This window comes from Glycine max, chromosome 18 (assembly GCF_000004515.6).
Source record: "Glycine max cultivar Williams 82 chromosome 18, Glycine_max_v4.0, whole genome shotgun sequence".
Taxonomy (NCBI): Eukaryota; Viridiplantae; Streptophyta; class Magnoliopsida; order Fabales; family Fabaceae; genus Glycine; species Glycine max.
In genome coordinates this window covers 375178-389592 of record NC_038254.2, presented here as the reverse complement: position 1 = coordinate 389592, position 14415 = coordinate 375178, and the positions used below count along the sequence as shown (strand labels likewise).

Below are 14415 nucleotides of genomic sequence, written 5' to 3'. Positions count from 1 at the left end.
TATTATTATCCCCTACAAGCTTCCCCAACACAACCGTTATCCATAGTGCTACAGGTATAATAACGCATGGAAGCGGCATTTTACAACTCAAACTTCATAATCTTTTATTGTATATATGCGTGGAGCTCTTCAACTCACGCCTAATATTTATAAACATTTTTCAAGCGTTAAATTAAAAATACCTTTGATTTGATCGATGCTCGTTATTCTTGATCTTCATTGATATATGTCACTGTACATAAGTATATATCTGACCAAGTATCAAAATGTTATTCAATGAATAGCATTTCAAACGTTAAATTCATTTGGGAGTGTTTTTGCTTTATTTTCTATTAAATTTAAGAAAATTCTCGTGAAAATAATAGAGTTTAACGGTCTTATAGTGAAACTGTGATAATATAATATACCATATATATATGTACATATATTGTTGTATTTACATGTTGTTTTAGTTACATCCTTTTGATAAGATAAAATAAGATTTTTTTTATATCAAATTCTATTTATTTTTTTTCTTAAAAAAATATACATGAACTGTGATATCCACCAAATGTCCAAAAACTTAATTTTCTCTTATACAAACAAAAAAAATAATATAATTAATCTCCTCGCTGAGGCTACAGGGTAACTAACGTGTCCACCTACTCAACACCAATCTGTTATTCATTCGTCGCTTTTCAACTACCGAGACAAAAACTATAATTGATTCGATCTTATCTTGCTAGCAAGTTCCATTAATGAAAAGCCACACCAAAAACTAGATTTTGGATATGCTGGCACGTATATGCTAGCAAGTTCCATCAATAAGGCACCCCACCATGACTATGACATGCACCGAAACAACGAAATTAAGCTATTTCTATATTTAGTTGATGCTAGCTAGTAGCTAGGTAGCTCTTTTTAATTTATTTCTTGCTTGAGTTATCCCTATTTAATTTCCATTCACTTTTTATTTTTATTTTTTTTATTCTAAGATCGATCATCTTCAATTCCCTATATTAGTATATTACTAGCAATATTGATTGAACACTAGATAATGTGTATGAAGTTGTAGCTAGCTAGCTAGCTTTCTATTGTCTAATACACCTTTGTCTGTGTTGTAAATTAAGGTTCAAGAAGCAACAAGTAATCACTCATAATACATATATATAATGGCGGATTGGGGTCCAGTGGTGATAGCAGTGGTGCTGTTTGTGTTGCTTAGCCCTGGTCTTCTGTTTCAATTGCCTGGGAGGAGCAGAGTGGTAGAGTTTGGGAACATGCAAACCAGTGCAATTTCTATCTTGGTCCACACAATCATCTTCTTTGGTCTCATTACCATCTTTCTTATTGCTATTGGTGTGCATATCTACACTGGCTAGGCTTTATTCTATTCTCTTTTTGGTTAAAGGTTTAGTAAATTTTTATCTTGTTATTCTTTTAAGGTTAGTTGATTGTGGTTTCCCATTTCTCATGTCCTCATCGAATAATAACTCTACTTCTCTTTAGTCTTTGAGATTCCAAGATTAGGACAACCTTGGTTAGTATAGAGTCATAGAATGGAATCACTGGCACTGCACACACTGATATCATATCACATGGCTTGATGTTTTATGCTTTCATGTTCGTTCTCTTCAATCAAATTATTTACGTACTGACCAATCACTTTATTCATTTTCTTTTCATACTTGAATCCCTCCCATGCGTGTAGTTGAAAACGAAGAAAAAAGGAACAAAATCTGGTGTTATTTAATTATATGAGTGGTGATTTGATTAATTATAATTGACTCTCACGCTGAACCCTTAAAATCCCTTTTGTTTAATGCCTATAATTGTTTTAAATTAACTCTCATACGAATGCCACATCAATTTCTCTCACTCTTTTTTTTTTCTTTCATAAAACACTTTTTGGGTACAAAAAGGACTAACAAAAGACAATTTTTTATGCATAGTAAAAAAATGACTCATTTTAAATTACTTTTTTATTTATTTGGATTTATAATTATATTTTATCATCGAAAATACTTTTATCCCTCCTGTAAAAAAACTACTTTTATTCTGCTTAAGTATATTTTTTATAATAAAAGTATATATAGCAAGCACCTAAATCGAGAACTTTATTCTAGTTGTTGGGTAATGGATATCCACTTTGACGCTAAAAAAACATGGAATCAAGTGCAGTTATCCAATACTTATGATCCATTTAATTTAAATTTTGGTAAAATTAATTTTAGGATTTTTTTTTACAAAAAATAGATAAAAATTATTTGCATAATGTAATATGAAAACTATTCAGTGATTTTGCTTTTTTAAATTGATTATAATTATTGATATAAAAAGTCACTTTTTACGGTTATATTTTCAACCAATGTAAAAAATCATTTTTTTTAAAATAAAAAGACAATTATTCATGTCATATGAGTAGCTTTCATACTACACCTTACGTAAATAAACTTTATTTTTACCAATTTTTTGTCAAAAAGTCTTAATTGATTAATTTTAGACGGTTAAAATAGGAGAAAACATAAGAATTATTGAATGAAAATGGTGTTTCAGAGTATATAACGGATGCTCATTATATAGAATGATAATAATAATAATAATTACACATAATCATCAGATGAGATTAAATTTTTCCTAAACCAGAAATTTATAATAAATGACATGTTTATTCTGATTATTAACGGACCTTTAAATGTAATTTACATCGAATACAACCAAATAATACTCTTGAATATTTTGTTCATACCACTTTAGTCTAGACTAATATTTTTAAGCATCTTATAATACTCGTATCACCAGAGATTCCACATCATTTATACAAAAGCTTTTTTTTATTTAACTTTGTTTAACAAGAAAAAAACTAAAATTGGTATGAATTAGTGACACTAGCGACAAGGCATTAATCCATAGCATATGGGCCACAATAAGAATCCTCATCATTCATCTACCACGCTCAACTCAACAGCAGAAATGATATGTGAATAAATAATATCAGCTGCTATAGACAATTAGGCACAACAAACAACCATCCGATTCCAAAACATTTTTCTTGATCCGGTACAACCCCTGTTTCTCAGGAGTCAAATCAATATATTTTCCTTCTCTTTCTATAATTGAACAAAAGGAAATTCAACAGCCTAAGCTTAAGAATTTTAGCAAGGTGCGATAGAGTTGAATAAAATAATTGATAACGGAAGGAAGAAGGAAGCTGGGAACAGAACAACCCCTCAATCTCAATACCAAGGTAGTAAGTAGTTCTTCAGAATTTTACTTGGCTATTTCTAATGCACAAGAAGCCATATCCACATAGTTCACTTCAGTAGCTTAAAACCCATTTAACTACGATTCCTGCATCTATAGGCAGCACAAAACCCCCACATGCACCATCGTACAACTCATTTTCATTCTTCATTTGGTCACTTCACATAAGCTTCCATGCTGCATGCAACAACCAAAATTTAGAATTAAGCCGTCATGCAGATAAATGCCAAATAAAAGTAAATAAACACGACTCCACAACAAGGGGTGAATTCAGAACAGGCAACATTGAAATTGAAGTTTACGAAAAGAACATGATATTCAAAACTACTACAAAATTTTCTTTTTCCAAGGGGAAGCTCATTATAGTTGCAGTTTATGTAGGCTATGAATCAAAACCAATTTATGGACATAAAACAAAGTATGTATGTTAAAAAGAAAAATAAATTAATACTCCAAGCCACGCCAAATTTAACGAATTAGCTAGGCTGAGGCAGGGACCAGCTCTGGCCTGCGGGTGACATCCAAATCTTCTCCTACTTGGTATATTTTTGTTCAGGTAAATGAGTCTTGAATTTGAGTGAGTGGTGTTACCATATATAAAAAAAAAATATTACACACTCCTAACAGTCTTGTATAAGAGCCATGTTTAACATCTCACCATATCGTGCCATCTTCTTGTCGTAAGTTGAATAACAAATTAACAATGATTTCCCAATAAGAATATAAATCCAAAAAAGAAACTAGCTAGATATGATTTACTCAATGTATATTCAAAGTCGAAATAATTTAAAAAATAACTAATACTACTGCACATCCTTTGTTTTCATGCTTATGAGAGACCCCTGCCTGAATGTAAAGTTAACGAGAAATCTACAATTGCTGTGGCGGGGAATGAGGATACCATGCATCAATATGACAATGTTTCTCCACCACAATTATTTTTCAAGAAAACAACATAATGAAACTTAATGCTATCCCTTGACGTATATTCTAATATAAAATCTATGACTAAAATAAATTAAAACACACATATTTATTATATTAAATAATTTAAAAGTTATTATATCAAAATTATCCAATTTTAATCAAACCTAACCTCCAACAAATGGTGGGCCCCATATGCGGACAGCCAGCCCAACTAACCAACCAACCAACCAAAATCCAAACCTTTAAAGATCCGTTCTTAGAACCAAGCAAAAACCGGTCAAAAAAAGAACTTTGTTGTTGAGTTTTTTTCTTTTTTGAAATCAAGGACGTGTTTTAACTCAAAAGTTATAAATTAATCTTTAAGAATTTAATCCTTCAATTTTGGATTTAAGGGATTTGTTAACTACAATATGTTATAAATGCCAATTATACATTGACTTTGTTCATCATCAATCTTCTGGAATTAAACATATACATATTAATAATGGGAATCCGTTGGATTGGAAACAAAAATAACTTTCCCATTTACATGAACAGAAAAAAAACTTGGAATTGAGATAAGTAGTCTTACCGGGAATGTCCTTACGCGGCGAGGGTGGGGAGGTGGCGTAGCAGAGAATGGAGCGGCCGAAGACGGAGAGGGTGGAGAGGATTCCGGCGACGTAGAAGAGCATGACCAATCCCAGAACCCACGGCATCAACACGAACCCGATGAAGAACGTCACAGATCCACACAGCATCAACGCCAGGGATATTCCCAGCAGCAACGACGCGAATCCCGCCGGGGATATCTGAGCCTGGCCCGGACGCCGTGACGCTGGCGGAACCTCGTCGGAGAACGTCAGAGGCGAGCGAAGGAGGTTGAGAACGAGAGAGGAGAGGTCGTACAAAGCACGAGATTGCTCATCTTGATGTCTCCTTCTTCCCCTCATCATATGAATAAGATGGTGTCTTATGCTTATCCGATGAAGCAGAATGAAAAACAAAAAAAAGAAAAGAATTGGTGGAAATAAATAAAAAAGAGTTGGTTGTGTTGGGCTATTGGTAGAAACGAGGCAATTGGATAAAGTTGTTGTGATTGGATTGACCTTTGTTGTGTTTGAGGGTCAGAGAAAAATGAATGACGCGGATATATACGAATGAATGGAAAAGAGAAATGGTTTTGGATTGGTTGCGTTGAACAGCAATAGCCATGTGGATGATTTCGATACAGACTACTTTGTCTGGAAGGAACCAACAACTCTACAAGATCATATCATTCAGATCGGATACACGTCACCCAGCTTAATTTTATTTGTAACCCCTTCATTTACTATACTATACTATAATAAAATACAGTCAAAATCAAATTAAAACTGAATATTACCGATAAATGTAAAAATAAACTAAACAAATATTATTCTTATGGTATGGAAGAGTTATGTTTGATAAAATATTTTAATTAATTTTTTTAATAATTAAAGTCTAGTTTAATTATTTGATAAATAAGTTTTTTTTAGTAATTTTAATATTTTTTAAACGTTAATTTTTAATTTTTAATATATTTATCAATTTTTTTTAAAAAATAAATATTAATTCTTTATTTATCATTTTACACTTTTTATTACTTGTTAACTTTAAGAACCCTCATAATTTTACTTGAAGATTTGGAGAGTTGCAGCTCTGGCAAAATGGAGAAATCCTCCCAGTTGTGAAACATGGAGTGATCACATGTCCAGAATCAAAATGAAGGAGCATATGACAAGAGATGCTTGGAACCATGAAGGTGAAGTGGTAGCAGCAACTACTGATTTTGTTGAAAAAAAAACAAAACAATGTTTGCGAGCTCTTGGTCTTGGCTTGGGTCCAGGCGTCTGGCATGTTATGGTGAAGTCTGCTTGGCCTTATTCGATAGTCAAAACTCAAAATATTGTTTGATGCAGAGTATGCGTGTCACGATAACCATTAAAATTCTCTCTTACATAATCATTAATCTACTATAACAATTATTATTGTTGTTATTTGTTACTGAAAATATTTGTTGAGAATAATACAATGAGTGAATAATGTATTTACTCACAAGAACTTCTTTTTATTATTATTCAATTATAAATTGTTATGTGTAGTTATTTTGTTGATTTTTATTATAATATTTTTAAAAATTATACCAATAAATTTTCTTTTGCAAAGATTTTAAACTCAAATAAAATAGTTTATAAATAAAGTTTCTCATCAATTTAATAAATCATTACGATCAAGTCCGTCAATACAGTTGCTGAGGCCCGTTGTCCCGAGGATCCTATTTCAGCTAACCCTGATTCACAATTACTTGCAAATCCAAGGCATGTGCACGGTGTGAAGAGGCCCATGTTATTATCATTCTCTTTTTCTCTAAGAGTTGAATAGGGTAATTTAATTAGATAATATATTTTTTATAGGAAATTAAATTTTTTTTATTAAACGTAATTATTTGGATATTTTAGTAAAATGAATTTAAAATTTTAGAATTTTAAAAATGATTTTAGTTAGTTGAAAGAATAGAATTTCAAATTCTATCTTTAACCAACGACTCATTTTTGCTTCCTTTGTTGGTATCTTTTTCTCTGCACACATGTTTTTTTTATTGTTTATCATTGTCATGACTCGCCCAGTGTCACTCACAAACCCAACCGACACACACCCGCGAACGAGTTAGTGACTCGAATTCATCCCTAACTCACTCTCCACTATGATCAACCACAAATCATTACAAATGGACTCTTCCTCCGACGAGGAAGACGATCACCACAACCTCGTCGACAACGACCACCGCAAGCCATCGTCCCCTCCCCCTACTGCCACATTCTACGTCAAAGAACTTTCTTCGAGCTTCTGCTGCGTGAGCTTCACGCTCCAAAAGAAGTACATTATCGCAATCCTCGGCTCGCTTTCTTCTTCCTCCTCCTCTTCTTCTCAATCATTGATTTCCACCAACTCTTCTCAACACCCTCTTCCTTCAAATTCAATTCCATCAATGATCGAATGAAGGAATCAGAATTGTGCGCCATCAACCTCTTATATCAACAGCAACAATCACTTTTAACCGTGTGGAACCACATACTCTGAACCAACGCTTTGAATCCAAACACAAATTTTAAAAATGGGAATTTAAATCGAAGTATTTGAAATTCTTAAAATTTAAAATTTTTTAGAATTTAAAATTATCTCATCCAAACACACTCTAAAAGTTATTGCATCTTGTATCTATAATTGCACGCTGAAAAGTTTATTCTAAAATATAAATTTTTATGTCAAAATGGATTTTCCAATATATAATTAGAGATACAGAATATAATAGTCGGAGTGCTGGAAACAAATGTTTTCTCTAAATTTACACCTCAATTTTGTTTTGGACAATTTTTTTTTTATAAAAATAAGTTTTTAATGTGTCTTTTTTCAACAAAATTGTTTTCGTTGTATAACTTATACGAGACACAGGAGCATTTATCATTAATAATCTTTAACAAAACTAAATGATTAGTTATGATATAATTTATCCTTTTAATATTAAAATTAATTATGATACAATAAATTTTTTAATTGAAATTATGATACAATAAATGTTTTAATTGAAATTTAATTAGTTATGATATAATTTAATCTTTTTAATAGTAAAATTAATTAACGTGTTACAAATTATTTTTTTAAACGAAATGAAATTAATTACGAAACAATTCACCTTATTAAAAAAGTGTTTGTAGACTTCTCACTTATAAATTCTTTATAAAATTTGAGTGACTAGCAGCCTTTCATTATTTTTGTGCATTTAACTATTTTTTTTCTATAACCACTTAGTTTACTATCATGTGATAAGTTTTCAATTGAGAAATGTATATTTTCATAATACAAGCATTTTCACCCCATCAAATAATGGCTATGCCTGGAAGAGAAAATTAAACACTAATTTTATAGAGTGACAAAAGCAAACATGTGAGGTCATTGGTAGGTAATACAAGGTAATGTAAAGGCAAAGGGTGCATACGATAGTTTTATTAATTAGGAAAAGGAAGAAGTGATTATTGAAACAAGGAAGAGGCTAGCTAGGTACTGTTTATGAAAGCTCACACACAAAATCACTGCTTATATTGTTCCTAGCTTAATTAGAAGGTAGAGTCTAGTGTAAGTCCATTACGTGCTATTACAAATTTCCGTTTTCCTTAACTTCAAATAAATTTGAAATTAAACGGCAGGATCTTTAATTATGCTCCACATTTGACACTCTTTCATGGTAACCATCCTGCCATGTAATTATTCATGCTTGGGCCTTCTGTCACCACTGATACTGGATCAGGATGATATCTGCGATCAAACAAATTAAAATTATTATCAAAATCTAAAACCCGTTACTCGTTAATCAACATGATTCATGATTGGGAATTTTAAATTGTTACGCAATATTTGTAGTTTCTAATAGTCTGTATCAAATCCCATATATACTATGTACACCACACAATCTCTTAAATCATGCATTAATTCTTTCATATTGCATGCATGCTAGTTACGAAATAATATATGTACAACCACAACTATATATGAATGAATTAATATTTGAATGAAGAGGAAAATAATACCCAATTTGCAAGGTTGGCTCACACTCCAATGGTTGAAAGAGAGCATGGCCTTGGGGCTGACCTGGATGGCGTCCATACCCCATATCTTCAGCACTGGGATTCAGTTGGAGTGGATTTATTTGAAACTCTTCCAACTGCAAAAAACAGCAGCGCAACTCGCTCTTAATTAAGATTTCACTTGTAGTAGTTGAGGAGGGCAAAGTTGAATTGCTAAATCATATATATCTTAATGCAAATTGTTTAATTTGGTGATATATATATATATATATATATATATATATATATATATATATATATATATATATATATATATATATATTCCAATTGGTAGAGCTATAAACCGTAATTTGAGTGACTAGTTAATTTTAAGTAGGTTGAAATGTTTCTTACCCTTTGTCTGAGATCTCTGTTTGACTCACCTAGAAAGTGTTCCTTCACAAGTGACATGCATAATTGAACCGGTGAGCAAGGGAAATATGCGGAAGAAGAAGAATAGCAGTTAAACATTGACAAATTAATTAAAGAAAAAGGATAATTGACCTCATACCTTACGTTGTAGATCAGAAAGCTGATCCAGCATGAATTGGGTCTGTATATATAGAATGTTATGAGAAAAGTTGACATATCGACCATCGATCATATAGCTTATAACTTTTTGAGAAAGATAAATTAATTTCTTCTATTCTTTATTGGACACAGCTCAATTAATATATATATATATATATATATATGTCTAAAATGGAATTAGCTGTGGAGGTGATTCGTGATTGGGAATTAATGTGTGATCCGATTTTTCTAAATTATTTCAAAATGGAAATTGGCAACTTTGGAAAGTACCCTTATTGATCTGATTTGCTTCAAAGACGAATCTAGCTGCCTTTCAAGTGATTCAAGCTCTTTGCTGCTTAGAGGGCCAAGATCTTCTCCCATAAGGTTCCTAATGATCATCAATCAGTCAAATATATATTAATAACTCATCAGTTCGTATTATATATGTGCATATAATTCTAGACATAGTCGACCATCTTTACCTTTGAGAACGTTGTAGAGCTTCATAACGTGCTTTCAGCCTCAAGTATTCTTGTTGACTGCTTAACTCCTATATATAGTCATGGAAGCAAAAATCATAGCTGTTACAAAAGCTGAATGAATTGTGCATTGATAATAAACTGGTGCTCCCTGAAGCAGGCATGTAACAAATTGTTTCCATAAACATGTAGTTAATTAGGCTATAAATGTTTCGCTCCAGACCCTATATATCAATAAACATTCTTTGTTTATTTTTATAAATTATAACTTTCTCAATATGAAAATGAAAAATTACCCCCTCCCGGCCACTCGCTGAAAACCATTCCATCCAAACAATGCCTGAAGATTAAAGGGATCATTGCATTGCTTCAACTTGATTTTCTTAACACAAACACTACTGCAAATATAGCTTTATGCAAAAAAGGATACTAGAACAGTTATGGTTATGCTCCACATTCCCTTTTATTTTATTCAGATAAAAAAAATATATGTTAAATAGATCCATATTCCGCTGTATGTACAAGAGACAAAAAAGAAATTAAACAAAAAATGCTGTGATCAAATTCGGCAATTTAAATGCACAAATACTCAATTAATTAAATATTTAGGGCGTATGGGATTATCACCAATACCAAGGCTTCCTTTGTTGCCACATTGTCCTCAGGCGCTCCATAGTTGCATTTCTGGTACCTCTCCAGCGTTTTGAGCATGCTGCACGTTGACATATATAAAATTATGTACAAACATTTAGAATATCATATAAGTACCAATTAAATGTATAATTCCATTACTACAGGACAGATGCACAATCAGTAGTACTTACGCATCCAAGAAAGTTTTTAAAAAAGGAAAACTATAGTAAGTTAATTACTGCATAATTAATTAACGTACTTTCTTTAGTAAGGGTTTCAAAATTAATAATATTATTAAGTATAAATTGTGTCTTCTCTTGAAACATCTTTTGACTTCAAATTTTCTGTAAGTCCAACTCCACCTAGCCAAAAGATTATGTTTTCTCAAGCGGTGAACAACTTATAGTGATGAGAAACCAATTAACCCGGTAATAAATGGAGAGAGACGTCAGAATACACCTTGTGTGAGCAGGATCGATAACTAATTAGTAGTTTAAGATGTGAATATATAATTGAGACCCCTTTCTAGTGTGTTTGGGAATCAAATAGAAATCCCGTTTCACACAAGCAATATCACCATGATTTTTCCAAAAGAATTATATATTATTTCACATTTACTTTACTGTGATTTGATAATTGATTTTGGTTGATCTTAGTGTCACCCCAAACATACTATTCATCTATCGCTAGATAAAAGCTAGTAACAAACTAAATGTGGCAAGAGAAAGAAATCGATCGGATATATATCCTATGGATAATAAATGAGATATATAGCTCATTTAATTTATGTGACACTTCTTAAACGCCCAGAAGTAGATACAGGGAACATATCATTGTTCGATTACCGTACATTGAGATCCTGACCTAATGGACCACTGTTGATTTCTGAACGAGAGAGAGAGAGAGCAGCTAGTTTTGGAAGAAGAAAATTTGTACTGAGAAGCCAATATATATCCAGAAAGAAAATCTTGGTATGTCTAGCTATTAGCTAGGCATCGAAACATATACAACTGAATGAATTGAAAAATGTGGCAGTGCGTTTATGCTTAAGGAGATAGAGGTCAAATTATCCACTATACTATACTAGATGCCCTATAAGAAAAGACCATTCGATCTAATCCTGATTTAGTAGCATAAGCATATCAACCTGTAATAATTAAATTCATCATGATAATTATCAATTGAAAAAACATATCAAATGTACATCTGCTTTCAATAACATAACATATGTATACAACTGAAAAAAAAAAAAGAAATGAGTAAATTAGGGCAGAGAATTAGTACCATCATAAAGCTTGATGAGTAAATAAATAATATAGGAAAAATAGTAAGCCAACGCAAATAATAATAAAAAAATATAACTTTTAAATAATACATGAAAAGGGAAGAAATGGACAGATATATATACTGAGGAAACTAAGAACTAATTGTAGAAATAAAAGAAACCCTAGCTAGGCCCAGAGATATATGTAAACGATAGTACCTTGCCTTGGGTGAAATAAGAAAATGAAAAAGGAGACATGGGTTAGGTTTTTCGACTGATTCTTAAACACTGAAGCCAAAAGCAGACACTGGCTGCTAAAACTTGACATGGAAAAAAAAATAATGATGTGCATCTTTACACAACACTTAATTGCACAGAAACAGAAGCCTGATGAGCAGATCCCAAATTGCTTTTGGGGAAAACTTTAAAACCAGATCTGCTTGAAACTTAACACAAATGAAGCAAAAATAAATAAATTTTGGATCACTGGGTTGAGAGCCAAAAGAGGGTAAGAAAGAGAATGGTGGTAAAGGGTTGGGGGAAAACAAAATTAGAGAAGAAGGAAGAAAAAAAAACTAGCACATACATAGAATAGAACAGTCAATACAACAGTAATAATCTCTCATGTTGTTTTATTGTATTTATATTTCTTTGCATTTCCAGTTGCAGATCTAACATCAACAAGACCACAGAAACACTCAACCTGCTAAAAACGCCGAGACATTCACAGAAACGGAAAAACTCAAAACAGTGAAAAAAGAAACTCAACTTTTTTCATGTTGTTTGCATAAAAAAAAATAAAAATTGAGAAGGTGGCAAACGCTAGCTGGTGGTCTTGAATCACTGAAAACAGCAAAAATCAAAGGAAGAGAGAAAGGTGTGGATGAGAACTAGAAAGGTCCTGCGGTTCCTTTTTCGGTGATAGTATGTTTTATGTGCACATATAACCATATGTGTTTGAAGAAGTAAACAAAAGGAGAGAGAGAGAGAGAGAAAGGATTTTTTTTTTTTCTTGGTTATGCTATGTTGTGTCCATTCCATGTGTTTATAATTATCCATTTTTGTTTTTGCATTTTGGTGGGGGGGAAAATACCTTGAACCGCTGCAAAACTCGTACTGCTTTCCTCTATTGGAGAAGATGATGAGAGCAACCTCGGCATCACAAAGAACGGAAAGCTCATAAGCTTTCTTCAAAAGCCCGTTCCTTCGTTTTGCAAAGGTCACTTGCCTGTTGATCTTGTTCTCAATTCTCTTCAACTCCACTCTTCCCCTTCCCATCACTCTCTCTCTTTCTTCCCCTTCTCTTTCTCACGCTCAGAGTATGTCCACACTCACAAAATTTAGAATGTATAAAATCTCTATAATATATATATGTAGGCCTTGTATATAACATGTATCTAGAAATATATTTTGAAAATGTTAAGTCTAAAGTGTGATACTAAGAGGTACGTGTATTGTTAATTAATTGTATTCTACCTCCTTAATTAAGAATCCCAGCAAAAGCATCCTTATCAGGTCAAATGGGAATGGTAATGGATGCTAACTCCAAAACCAAAATCAAATTTCTCTCTCTACCTGTCTTTTTCTCTTGGCTTAATTTGCTTCATACATCACCTGTGGCCTGTGCTTTGATTAATGATAAGGACCGGGCCAAGGAAACTGCTCAAATCAAAATTTGAATAAATAATTAAATTTGTTTTCCAAAATTTGATTCGGTAACAAATTGTTGTTGAAAAATAAAAAATATAAATTTATTATCTCCACATGTTAAAAGTATGATAAATTAATATAAATTTGTAAGATTATTTTATTATTAAGTTATAATACTCACTTATCAATTTGATAAAAAAAATATTTTTTTTAAAAGTTTAACATTAAATTATAAAATTTAGAAATTAATTTGTCATTAAATTATCTACATAACTAATTTATCTTATTTTGTATATATTCATAGATTAAATTTAAATTTTTTATTTTTTAGGATTAATTTATTAACATCTCATATTTTTAAGAACAAATTTAATTATTTATTCTTAAAATTCAAAATTAAGTATAAAATAGATATTAAAAGTGTGTTTGAGTAGAAAATTACAAACGTACTTTCGAGACAAACATACCTTTGGAGAAGCATCATTACTCTAGTTTTTCTTTTCAACTTATTTTTATCCATTAAATTTACATGAAATCACATGTACTGTATTTCTAACTTAAATTCAAACACATAGGTGGGAGCACAGTTGATAGAAAAGTAGGAAGGGATCAGACGGTGGATAAAGAAAGAGCAAAGGAGATTAACGAGGGGTTGGTAATGGAAATTTGGAAGAAAAATGGGAGAAGCCCTAAATAGGGTCACTGATGACTAACGATGATTGGAGAGAATATGTCACAACAGTGCCACGTGTCGAAATGTGAAGTGGGAGAGGACTCGATTTTCAGCTGACGGATTCAGGAACTAACCTTAAAGAAGGTGAACCCTCATAGTCGTAGGTAGTTCGTATGTTACATGATGCATTTACCCAAGTACCCCAATTGTTTCATAGATATATTTGGATTTAATAAAAATGGATTAATATTTTAAAAAAAAATTATATTCTCATCTAGTTATAGATTATCTTATATATATGATGAGAATAATAATTTTTATAATAATAATAATTACTTTAAGAGTTATATTTGAAACAATTTTTTTTTAAATTGATATAAAACTTAAACTCTTGTGTTTTTAATTACC

The 14415-nt window shown here is 31.7% G+C and overlaps 3 protein-coding genes across 4 annotated transcripts; 1 reads left to right on the top strand and 2 right to left on the bottom strand.

Moving 5' to 3' along the window:
- Positions 1-810: 810 nt before the first annotated feature.
- Positions 811-1641, top strand: LOC100527578 (uncharacterized). The gene has a single exon (XM_003553135.4). It carries the CDS (start codon positions 1152-1154, stop codon positions 1359-1361), a length of 210 nt encoding a protein of 69 aa, XP_003553183.1. The 5' UTR covers positions 811-1151; the 3' UTR covers positions 1362-1641.
- A 1349-nt stretch (positions 1642-2990) lies between these two features.
- LOC100799356 (uncharacterized) lies at positions 2991-5437 on the bottom strand. Its single transcript, XM_003553117.5, has 2 exons — positions 4742-5437; positions 2991-3420 (listed from the first exon to the last, which is right to left on the bottom strand). The coding sequence occupies exons 1-2, from the start codon at positions 5103-5105 to the stop codon at positions 3404-3406; spliced, it is 381 nt and encodes a 126-aa protein (XP_003553165.1). The 5' UTR covers positions 5106-5437; the 3' UTR covers positions 2991-3403.
- Positions 5438-8150: 2713 nt separating this feature from the next.
- On the bottom strand, positions 8151-13199 carry MADS28 (MADS transcription factor). 2 transcript variants are annotated; one of them, XM_041011659.1, is made up of 8 exons: positions 12778-13199; positions 10421-10499; positions 9791-9858; positions 9597-9696; positions 9307-9348; positions 9150-9191; positions 8760-8893; positions 8151-8487 (listed from the first exon to the last, which is right to left on the bottom strand). In XM_041011659.1, exons 1-8 carry the CDS (start codon positions 12960-12962, stop codon positions 8412-8414), a joined length of 726 nt encoding a protein of 241 aa, XP_040867593.1. In that variant the 5' UTR covers positions 12963-13199; the 3' UTR covers positions 8151-8411.
- Between the last annotated feature and the right edge of the window lie 1216 nt (positions 13200-14415).